This window comes from Peromyscus eremicus, chromosome 18, assembly GCF_949786415.1.
Source record: "Peromyscus eremicus chromosome 18, PerEre_H2_v1, whole genome shotgun sequence".
Lineage (NCBI taxonomy): Eukaryota > Metazoa > Chordata > Mammalia > Rodentia > Cricetidae > Peromyscus > Peromyscus eremicus.
Genome location: NC_081434.1, coordinates 21,134,172 through 21,146,818, shown reverse-complemented (window position 1 = coordinate 21,146,818; position 12,647 = coordinate 21,134,172). Strand labels below are relative to the sequence as shown.

At 38.6% G+C, this 12,647-nt stretch overlaps 1 protein-coding gene across 1 annotated transcript in view; it reads right to left on the bottom strand.

Moving 5' to 3' along the window:
* Positions 1 to 12,647, bottom strand: part of Ptprq (protein tyrosine phosphatase receptor type Q) — a 180,351-nt gene that overhangs the window by 794 nt on the left and 166,910 nt on the right. The window contains exons 40-43 of the mRNA XM_059245319.1: positions 7,073 to 7,207; positions 6,752 to 6,877; positions 4,992 to 5,140; positions 4,289 to 4,424 (exon numbers count right to left, since the gene is read on the bottom strand). Of these exons, the coding sequence (XP_059101302.1) occupies positions 4,289 to 4,424; positions 4,992 to 5,140; positions 6,752 to 6,877; positions 7,073 to 7,207 (546 nt within the window). The remainder of the gene's footprint in view (positions 1 to 4,288; positions 4,425 to 4,991; positions 5,141 to 6,751; positions 6,878 to 7,072; positions 7,208 to 12,647) is intronic.

Genomic DNA, 12,647 nt, shown 5'->3' with positions numbered 1-12,647 from the left:
GCTTCTTACTGGCTTAATAGGCTGTTTTATAAAACACTTGCCATTAAGTGACAAGCATTAATATATTCTTTCTTGCTGTATGAAAAGTAGTAAATATTACTGAACCTATATGTGAGTTTCCTTTTTTGTGTAAGACGTATTTCAGTAATTCCTACTTATTTAAAGATAGCCTTCTTGGAAAAAACACGGATGCTGTATTTATGTGTGAAATTTATGAGTGAGCACTTTCATATAACAAGTAGCATTTTTAAATATATTTAGTAATTTTGCTAATCACTGGGACATGTGGCTAGCCCAATGTCAAAGACCTGTTCTCAGTTTGTGAATAGAAGTTAGTTGCTATTGAAGTATCTTAACATGTAAATTCTGGGCAAAGACTTCTAATGTTCCATTGCATGTCGATTGATCTAGGACCATCTGCATTTTTAATGCTAATGCCAACCTGTTTCCCTTGCTGGCAAGTTTCTTCAGACTACGAAAGTGTATGTTTTAGACAATCTTTTTTCATGCCTGTGAAACACACCTGGCTTTAAAGGAATAACATTGAATGTTTTATTTAAACATATGTATGTAATTGATATTGAGAAAATTCTTAAGAATGGCCATTTTAAGTGATTATATTTATACATATTAGTATAATGCTTTTAAATCCCTTTGGGAATTTTTCAATTGAAATTGTCTTCTAGGATAGCTTGTCATTATTAGCAATGCTAATTTCTTTTTGGGCTCTAAAACCTTTCCAGTAATGCTTCATCACTAGAACGTCATCTCCATGAGAACAGAACTCTTTGATATTCGGTGCTAAATTCCAATTGGCAATAACAGTGCCTGGCACACAGCAATTGCAAAATACACATTTGTTTACTTCATCTCATTTAATTTTCACAACTACCCAATCTTTACCATTTAAGGGAAGATGTAATTTAGACAGCACGCAAAAGTCGTTAGAGATCAAGTTTTGTATTCAAGTTTTGTACTCACAGGTAATCAAATTACAACATTTGAGTTTGTTAAGACATGAAGTTGTAGTCAGGAAATAATTTCCTGTATGTTCCTTGTCACAATAACTGCGTTTTCCTCAAATTCCCAGCATGTAGTGAATAATGTTATGAATAGAAATCAATGATTTCAAAAGAATTTCCACTTAGAAATTTTGGTATCTGTCAAAAGCGCATTTGAACTTGAAGTCACATTTGATATTTGAGACTTTGGACCGCTGGGATCTCCTCCTCTCTCTGGAAAGAATGAGGAGTGGAAAACTCTGCCAGGAGTGCAAGCCAAGCTGGGTAAGATTCTTCTGTGGGCTCCCAGAGCCTTCTGGCATCAACAGTTATTGCCAAGCAGTCTGTGGGATGTCATGAAAACTGCAGTGTCTCCCTTAGACAGCCACACTACCTTAAGAATTCATTTCTTCTTCCGATGCTTAATTCCCTGGTCCCAGAAATCATAAAACTTATGCTGGGAGATTTAAAGGACGTAACATACATAAAATATGTGGCAAAAAAGATAATTAGTTATTTTCTTCTGCCTCATTGAGTTTATGCCAGCTAGCTTCCAGGAGAACCCAGAGTAGGACCAAGACTAATCCAGATCAACCCTTAATCAAAGCATCAATAGTATTCCAGGATGTAATAATACTTCAGAATCTTCTGTCAGAATGGCTATTCAGATCTCTCTTTCTCCTAGTGATGATCTGTGTCCCTTGGGTGTCTTTCGGCGGCTGGATGATGCTGGGCTTCCTGCCTTCCCACTCGTGTTGTTACTATAGTATGTGCTGAGACAGGAACATCCCTCATAGAAACTGAAATCACTCCTCAGTGCAACAGAAGAAAATAAGCCATGACTCTTCAGCAATACAACAGTGGTTTATAGGGACTGGAACCAGGATATAGTCATTTTTCCTGTTTTTTTATTATAGAGAACATCTAGATAGAGCATAATGTCAGGGAACTAAGACAGATGAAAGAGCTTCATAGCACTTGTTTTCTGCAAAGAGGGGATGCAGGGAAATCTTACGGGATGTGTACAGCATCCTGGACATGATACTCGGTGCTTTAGACATTTGCTTTATTTAACATGGATAACACACTTGTGTAAACAATAGAGTTCACTAAAGAAAAATCGCTCAAAGTCTCAGAGCCCAAAATCAGCGCAGCTCAATTCTGAACTCAGTTCTGACTTTGAAACCTTGAACATGCCATTCCCCTATCCAACCTGAAAGATTTTGCTCCAGCTGGCTAACATATATGCTACAAGAAGTTTATAACATATATCAAGTACTAAGCTGGGCATATTTATTAACTGGTGTTCTTGAACACACTCTATAAAGGTCACTTCCACAAAGTTGAAAAGCCTAGCAAGTGATTCAACTTTTATTACTTGAAGATAGTCCCTGGACTTTAGGAAACCATCAGCTCTGCTCTGTCTTAGACAAGAGAGCCAACCACTAATTCTGTGAATACTATTAGAAGCGAGTGTTTATCCTTAAGAATTTGAGAAGAAAATGTTAGCTTTCCTTTTACCCTTGTTTCTACTTTTAACTAAAATTAAGAAGGAAATTGAATTTTTTATACTGGCTAAGAGTTGGATTGATATTGGGGTCCTTCTAAGACCCCAGGATAAGGAGCAGCCATCTAATTTGCAGGGCCTACTACAGAATATTGATGTAGCCTTTTATCATGCCAATATGGGTGGGGGAAAGGCTCAGAAGGCCCCACCACTAGTTCAAGAGCTACAGGCAGTCAATGGCTGCAGAGGCAGCAAGAGCCAGTTTTCTTTATGATTGCCAGAGTTTAAACCCTAAACCCAATCCCAAGTACATACAGCCAAACTATTTGGACTCAGTAGTGTGTGTGTGTGTGTGTGTGTGTGTGTGTGTGTGTGTGTGTGTGTGTGAATAATATTTATATAAAAAGGACGTAAATTTAAGAGGAGGATATGGCGGTGGGAATTTTGTATATTTTATACATTAAAATTTGTAATAATGGTGACTTTAGATTAAACTTGTCAAAAGTTTCTTTATCAAAAATAATTAAATGAGTGATGTAAAAATTAAACCAAATGCAGGGTGCTTTTGAGTCTGGGGATCTGTAGACTACTGAGGTTGTATGTCTATGAAGGTTGCCTTTGTCACAAGTCAGATTCCATTTCTGAAGCAGCTTGTGGGAAGAGTGATGCTTCACCCACTTGTTCCCTGTCAGTTCATTAAGGAATGGACATGGACATGATCTAGTTTTAACTAGCTAATGCTTCCAGAATTGGAGTGTCTGTGAAAGATTCCTACAAAGACACCAGATTAAAATTCTACATGCAAGCTTCAGTGAACGAGAAGAAATTGTTATGCTTAGCAATCTGCATGCTTCTTAAAGTAAAATTGCATCAGATCACAAGATTGTAAGATAACAGCATCATTAACAATGATGCTACAATAAGACATGACAAAAACTTATCACTCCTTTTTTAAAAAAAACCTTTATTTTATTTGATATATATATATGTATATATGTATATGTATATGTAATTGGCCTGACTGAATGTCTGCACAGCAAGGGTGTACAGTGCTTGTGGAAGCCAGAAGAAGGTGTTGACTCCTCTGGGACTGGAGCTGCAAAAGATTGTGGGTGCTTGGAACTGAGTCGCTGTCTTCTGATAAAGTAGAGCCAGTACTACCTAGATTGTTGCTTGGTTTCCTGGCCCCTGATCTACCAATTTTACCAATAAGAATTATATTAGGACTAAACAAGACAATATATGTAAAGGATCTGATATGTGCTTTATTAACAAAGAAAAATTATATATAATCCAAAATAATAAATAAAAATCCCAAGCTATTTAGCTAATAACATGCTGCAATAATCACTAATACTAATATGCAACAGACATAAATTCAGACAAATTAAATGCACAGCAATTCATTAAAGTCAACATTTTAGTCAGTTTTTTTCCAACTACAGCTTTTAGCACATTTTAAAGAGATTGCTTTTAATTTATTTTCTACACTTTTCAAAGTTGTTAAATATTAAATGCTAATCTGTGTTGTAAATTGCTTTCTACACGCCGACAAGTAACAATTAATTTGAATGAACAGTCAGTGGTGGTACTCAGTCATATCTTTAGTTCTCCCATAATCTGCACTCGCTACCCCCACCCCCACCCCACCCCCACCCCGCTCAGCACTTATAATACAGGAAAACAGGTTATCACAATGCAGGCTGCTGCAGGAAGCTGCTCCCATGTAGCAATTCTAGAGCTGACAACCACGAATTGAGTGTGAGTTCAGATATCTTACCAGGTTCTGCACCATGCACATTCTTTCACTCCTTAGTTCAGCCACTAGTCCATAGATGTCCACAAAGTCATGGTCATTTATATGTTGTGTTAAGTGGTCCAGAGCAATGAAAACTCCAGTTCTTCCAACCCCAGCGCTGCAAGAAGGATGGAATTACAGGGACAGTTTTCAGCAAAGGCTAAGTTGTGTTGAGGATGATGTTGATGGTGAAGTACAGTATAGCTACATTTGGAGTTTCTTTGTTCTAGCTGGAGATAGTTTTTTTTTAAATTTGGAGATTCTCTGGATATTGATTTTTTAATCAAAACTGTGTTTAGGCATAGAAAGATGCTTTGCCCTATTACTTTTTAATCAGAAATACACACTCATGCCAACTGATGGGCTATCATTTTTAAATGATTTAGGGGCCTCTGAGAAGTATCACACAGCCAATAGACTAAAAAAGTAAATCCTGTACTGGTTGAGATTTAACTTTGCTTTGTGACATCTTAACTCTGCACTTACCTTATCTCTGCCATTTAGACTTTTAGAAAGCTACATTCTGGTTTATCATAACCAATAAAAATGCTTGGAAATTATAGGCTGAAGTGAATCTAAATTCACCTTCTATAAGAAAATAAAACACTATCATGATTCTAACAAGACCTCATCGGATTGAAGACCATACCAAGCACATACTGGGTTCCACAGACATCTTCCTCACCTGCAATGTACAACCATGGGGGTAGTGTCGTGTGCTCTGCTTGTTCTCACCAACTTCACAAAGTGAATCAGAGGGGTGGTGTTCTCAGGAACCCCATGCTCAGGCCAACCAGTAAAGTTACATTGTCGAACAGTCATGCAATCTCCATGCTAGTCAAGGTGGAAGATTAAAAGTGGTAACATTAGACAGACATGCTGGACAAAGTTGACTGAAGTCTTAGCTTTCACAGGTGACTTCATCAAGATGACCCTTTACTAAACAGAACAAATTCTGCTTATGTAATTTCTAAGGAGATCTTTTACTGTTACAACTAACAGGATTAAGGCCACCAATGGAGCTCAGTGGCAGAGTTTTTGCTTAGCATACAGAAGACTGGGTTCAACGCCCAGCACAAAACAAAAGAAGGAAAAGGAAAACTGTGCGTTATCATGAATAGTATCAGTAAAAAATAGATCTTCAAATAGATCTGAAGGTAAATCATAAATATATTGTAACATAGCATGACATTCTGCAGAGCTTAGATTTTGAAACCATTTGATATGAAACAAGATATTTAAATTTATTATCTATATAAAACAAGAGTGTTGAGTGTGTGTTATGTCAGAAAGGGAAAAGACCTTACATAAAGAGGCAGTTAAATAATAATACAGTGGTAGCCAATACTGCCTCTTCTGTGGTAGTTCTGGATTTAATAGAAAATGCATGGGCTGGAGAGACAGCTGCCATGAGAACACGAGAACCAGCTTTCAGATCCCCAGCACCCACATGAATAGCCATGCATGGTGATACATGTCTGTAAACCCCAATGCTGGAGGGGGAGGCAGGATCAAAGACAAGTGGACCATTGAAGCTCATTGGCCACCCAGCCTAAATAATATAGTGAGCCTGAACCTAGATGCTTCAGGTTTAGCATGAGTCTCTGTCGAGGAATGCAAAGGTGACAGGCAATCAAATAAAGATTTCCAACATTGACTGTTCATTGGCCTCCACATGCATGTGTGTACCCACATGTACAGGTGAGCCTGTGCACACACCACACAAGAATTTTTACATAAATACATGAACCACACATGACACACACATATACACATCAAGTCTTTAGGACTCAGGGATGAATGGTGTTGAAAACTGTTATATTAAATAATATAGTTTCTTCGCATAAAATAAACCCAGTGTTTGCTGGGTGATATTTTGATCCCATTCTGACAATAAAGTTTGCTTTGAATCAGAGGACGGAGCTAGCTACTAGCTGTCCAAAATTAACCATAGAGGATTTGGAGGACTGAGGACAGATAGAGAGATACGAAGTAGTAAGGCGGGGATTAGAGAGGATCTTGGCCCTTTTGGATGGAGGAATGAAAGAGATAGGAGGTCACTGGTTGCTTCTCTGCTGCCTCTCTGATCATTCAGGTTCTTACCCCAATATCTGACTCCTGAGTTTTTATTGAGAAAGAATAATTAGATAAACACATCAAATGCTCTAGTAATTTCTTCCTTCTCCTATTTATTTTTCAACTCATGAGTTTGATGCTAATTGGTTGATATAGACTGTAATCACACGGTTTGGAATGTGACAGTTACAACAGTTACATACATACCTCAGTGCATGTATCAAAACATTTACAAAACAGTGGGAAAGCATGTTTAAATACATAGCTATATGTACAAGGGATAATTCTGGTATTCATTTCATTTTGCATATTTAAGTCAGTCATATTTTATACCATATCCATTTCCCTCTTTTTTAAATTTTGTTTTACCCTTTCAATTTTCAGATCCCTGATGGTCCAATCGATCTGAATGTCCTCCATAAGTTTTGTAATCACTATGTCTCCAAAGACTGTCACAGGCTTGTTGTCCTCTGGCCAATACTGATGGCATCTGATCTGCATCCAGAGAAAATCAGCAGTCATGATCCAGCATAATGCTACTCTTTACAACCATCAATGTCACTAAAGCAAAGCTACTTTATGGATTGCAAAGTCTTTGATGATCATACACAGCACTAGCTGGAACATTCACAAATATTAATATAATTTATAAAGCATCACATTATAGAGGATATTTCATATATAACTCACCCGTCCTTTCTCAAAACACTGTGTGAGCATTACTAATGTTTTCGCTCTGGTTTCCCATACCATTCTCCAAAAATCTCCAACTGTTCCTGGTAATGGGCCTTGGGTAGCAATAAACTCATTTGGACATAAGTATCCCTAGAAGGATGCAATTCCACACACAGCATCAGTATTTATATTGAAGCAGCATATTTTTATTTCTGATCAATACCAGAAATATGATAGTTGCAAAATGACATGATTATTTAAAAATATTGTCTACTTTTGAATGGTGAATAATCTTAGATTCTCCAAATTTCCAATATCAACTAGAAACCTCACAATCCAATGTAGTGCAAGGAATTTGATAATAGGGGACACATAATAAATGTGTATGGAGCATGTAATAAACATATGAACCAAATAACGGCTCTGAAGAAAGAAGAGGAAGACTTAAAGATAAGGGAATTTGTGTAGAAAATCAGGGATTCAAATTGTGTGTATTGAATGTAAACTATTAGCTGTTCACATTGAAATGTTATACAACTAGGTATATGCATTTGGAATAAAGGAAGAATCTCTAAGTAGAAGATAATTTGACTTAAAGTCATCAGATCACCAAGAACATGAATTTAGGAGAATAGATTAATTCAAGGATTGTGATCTAGATCATTACAAGGCTTGCAGGTCAAGCTGACGAGAGACAATCAGTGTGATATAGATGAAAGAATCGGAACTTCTGACATATCCAATGAAAGGGTGAAGGTGCTGACATTTGAGTGTGATATAGATGAAAGAATCGGAACTTCTGACATATCCAATGAAAGGGTGAAGGTGCTGACATTTGATTTAAGTTTCCCGAGTGGTTAGCCAGTGATCTCATAAGAAGCAGTTTTTGTGTCATGCTTCCTTGGCATCAAAGCATCATTTGAACAGTCTGAATAATAGATAAGGAAGAAGAAGAAGAAGAAGAAGAAGAAGAAGAAGAAGAAGAAGAAGAAGAAGAAGAAGAAGAAGAAGAAGAAGAAGAAGAAGAAGAAGAAGTGGAAGGAGGAGGAGGAGGAGGAAGAAGAGAATGGGATGTGAGCACACATAATTCTGTAAGGAACTCTAGTGTGAGTGGAGCACAGTACTGCAGGGAAAAGATGGGCGTGTTGGTGTAGGTATATAATCCCAGCACTTGAGGTGTAGAGACAAGAGGATCAGGAGTTCAAGGTCTGCCTTAGTTACATAGGGAGTTCCAGGACCTCCTGAAGTTCAAGAAACCTTGTCTCAAAAAAAAGGGATGGTTAGGAAGGCTGGAGAGATGTCTCAACAGTTAAGAGAGCTTTTAGCTCTCCCAAAGGGCCATATTTTGTTTCTAACACTTACATCAGGTTGCTCACAAGCATCTGTAACCCTAGCTCTAGGGTATTTTATACCCCTTCTGGCTACCATGAGCAGTTCCCCACTCCACCCCAACTCAGGTATACATATAAATACATATGGACATACACACATTCACATAAAATTAAAAAACCTTTAACAAAAGAAGAAAGCTACAAAGGGAAGAACATGGAGGTACTTAGTAATCTCTGTGAGTTCAAGGCCAGCCTGGTCTACAGAGTGAGATCCAGGATGGCACCAAAACTACACAGAGAAACTCTGTCTGAAAAAAAACGAAACAAAACAAAAAACAAAAACAAAAACAAAAACAAAAACAAAAAAAGAAATCTCTAATGTAATATTATGATATTTATTTTTGTAAGATGAAGGAAATCACCATATGTTTGTTTGGTTTCTCAAAGAATAATACTAATGTGGCAGAGGAGAGAAAGAAAATCCCCAGCCTATGTTCTTAGAGAGGAGGGCTTGGCTAATTAGAGACCAGGAGAGTTTGTCTTGGCCACAGAAGAAAGAGTGCATCAGTCTATGGGTGCAGATAAAGATGATCAGGAGTTCTTTTCACTGTATCCATTGTATCAGTAAGAAAGTACAGTCATCAGACATAGGTGGACATGTGGGACAGGCCTTGGAACTGGGAGAAAGAATAAAATAAAATATAGAGAGCTGGAACTCAAATGGTTAGGGGATAATGACTTGATTAACAATCTCTGGTTAGGCGTAGAAATTGTGGGAGTTGCCAACCAATGATTGGTCCATCTTGAGACCCATACCGTGACAGGGAGACCACTCCTGACTCTGCCTGGAGGGCCAGGACCTAGATAGCCCAGAGACCTAAGATAGAACCAAACATGACTGACAATAAAAAAAGTCAATGAAATGATTCCTAATTATATTCTGCTATACTCATTGATTGTTGCCTAGCCCAATTATCATCAGAGCAGCAGCATCCAGCAACTGATGGAAACAAATGTAGAGACCCACAGCCAAACACTAGGTAGAGTTTGGGGAATCCTGTGGAAGAGGACAAGGAAGGATTGTAGAAGCCAGAGGGGCCAAGGACACCACAAGAAAACCCACAGAATCAAATAACCTGGGCTTATAGGGGCTCACAGAGACTGAACCACCAACCAGGGAGCCTGCATGGGGCTGACCTAGGCCCTCTGCACATATGTTACTGTTGTGTAGCTTAGTCTTCTTGTGGGACTCCTAAGAGTGGGAACAAGGGGGCTGTCTCTGACTCTGTTACCTGCTTTTGGAACCCTTCCTTCCTACTGGAATTTTGAGTATTGGTGTATAAATTTGAGTATTGGTATATTCCTACTGGGTTGCCTTGTCCATCCTTAATAAATGTGGTGGTGCCTAGTCTTACTGCAACTTGATATGTCATGGCTGGCTGATGTATATGGGAGGCTTGCCCTTTTCTGAAGAGAAAGGAGGAGGAGTGGATGGGGTAGGGGGTTGGGAGTTGAGAGGAAGCGGGGGAGAGGTTGGGCAGAGGGACTGGAAGCAGAGGAGGGAGGGAGGGAGGAAGAGGAAGTGATCAGGCAGGAAAAAATAAATTAATTTCAAAAATTTTGGTTAGTTAACCTGAGTTTAAAGTGGCACACATTGGTGTGGTCATGAGTATTTCTCCAATCGTATCTAGTGGAACAGAGAATTCATCGAGTTTTCTATAAACAAGATAAGATCATCATCAAGGCTACGGACTCAGAGGAAAAAAATCATTGAAGAAATAAGAAATGAAACAAACCAAAAAAATGGACTATGAAACATAAACTTTGGAAGAAGGTGAAGTATCGATTGGAATGGGAGAGACCAAAATTTTGATAAGATTTACGGGCTACAGGTTACAGCAGAGAGGAAGAATTATCAAAATTCGGTGATTTGGGGGAAAAAGATTTTGGAGATTGTAGAGTGGCTGCACTAGATGGTAATGAGGTCTGTGCTGTGAGCACCTGATGATGCCAAGCAGAGGGCAAGTTACCGAAGAGATCAAGAAAATGATGACTGTGACAATGAATCCACGTTCTAAGCTGATTTTGACATCACCAAGAGTTAGGAGAGAGGTAGTGTTGAAAACAGTGGTGATCCTGGAGCTAATTCTACGAAGTTTTGTGATAGTGGTTAAAACAAAAAGAGACGTAGTGTGTCCTGTCCTTGATACTGTGAACTCAAGCTGGTGGCTTCAGCCAGGAGGGAGAGAGATGAGCAATGGGGACCAGGAAGGAGGACGCAACAGCTTTGCCCTTCCTAATGTTTAGTGTCTATGGGTGAGGATGCAGGCTCGCTGGTGAGCCAGGTTTGGAAGGAGGCATCCTTAGAGAGGAACCGGGTTGGGTGCTAATACCACACGCTATCAACTATATTCCATGATACAAAAACTTGAGCATGCGCATATAAATTATTTCTTTGAAACTTTTAGCAAGTATTTGTAAAAATAAGGATCATTCCTTATTTTCCTGGATGGTAAATATGCTTTGTACACTATTATTTTTGTTGTAGTCTTCTTCTTCTTCTTCTTCTTCTTCTTCTTCTTCTTCTTCTTCTTCTTCTTCTTCTTCTTCTCCTCCTCCTCCTCCTCCTCCTCCTCCTCCTCCTCCTCCTTCTTCTTCTTCTTCCTCTTCTTCTTCCTCTTCTTCTCCTCCTCCTCCTTCTCCTCCTCTTCTTCCTCCTCCTCCCCCAATTTTCTTCTTTTTCTTTTTCTTCTTTTGGTCAAAGAGTAAATTTAATTAAATTTTCTTAAACAAGAAATGTATTAGAGATGGCAAAGGTCTATGGTGATCCATGAAGGCTTTGTAGTCAAATGATCCATGTTCTAGTCACCTATCTTATTTGCCAGGGTGAGTTTTAAATGTATAAATCTTGTTTTTAATTCCTTCTTACTACACCGTAAATGCAGCCCCATTACACCTTGCTTTTCATATAGAGAGGACAATCAGATTTAAGCTTTTCTCTGGCTAAGGCGACTTGATTTTAAAGGAAGACTAAGGAGCCGTGAAATGCTGCACAAGCGGAAATGCTCGAGGCACTTCCTTCATATTTTATTAGAGTTGGGGAAGCATGCCATTTCCTTTTACTACCTAGCCTCTAATTTTGAGTATTGGTGTATAAAATTTGCTTCCTCTGAGAAGAGACCTATTAGCTAGAAAGCTTTCTCTGTATTGGAATATACAGTTTAACTGGTTTTAAAGCTCTATATTAATTAGGAAAAAAAAAGTGTGAGTTTCATGGCACGTTTCAACTCTCATCATCATCACTGACCCTACATGGCAGTTTTTACAGCTGCCCTTAAGTTAGTGTCTAAGCTTTGCCTCTGGGTTACTAGCCAAGCAGTGTAAAATCTATTGTAATTAAACACGCACTACAATAAAAGTAACATACATTCATTCACTAGGTGCTTCTGATGTGGCACACAGTGTGATTAGCTGCTTGCACATATTAACCTCTTTAAACCTGCTGCAGCCTTTAGGGAAGTTATTTTTCTTTCTCATTTATAGATATAGAAACTTGGAGCACCAAGGGTCACAGACACAAAAATGACAGAGGAAGTAGGCCCACCCAAGTTCTGAAGTACATGTACAACACTCCCACCTAATGCATTAAAAGTTCCTTTTAGTGATTCCATTGGCTCACTGTATGCTATGTCCCAGGAATTGCAGAACATGTGAAAATGAAAAAAAAAAGAGAGAGATTTAAATAAGTATTGCCAACAAAGCAGTATTTTTCTCTGTCTGCTGGGGATGCTGTGAATGTGTTGCTCTGATTGATTGATAAATAAAATTCTGATTGGCCAGTAGCCAGGCAGGAAGTGTAGGCAGGGCAAGCAGAGAAGAGAATTCTGGGAACAGGAAGGCTGAGTCAGGAGTCACCAGCCAGACACAGAGGAAGCGAGATGTAAAAATAATGGTAAGGCACAAGCCACATGGCAATTTATAGATTAATAGAAATGGGATAAGTTAAGATATAAGAACAGATAGCAGGAAGCCTGCCAAGGCCATATAGTTTATAAGTAATATAAGTCTCTGTGTGTTTACTTGGGTCCAAGCGGCTGGTCGTAGGGCCACAAGAGCCGAACAAACCAGGAAAACTTTAGCTACATCTATCAGTTTTGAATACATAATTATTTAATCATTCATCCTAGTAACTCCCAGTAACGTGTCATTGTTAATAATACATACAAATGCCCACAAGGTTAAAATCTGTTGACAGAGAA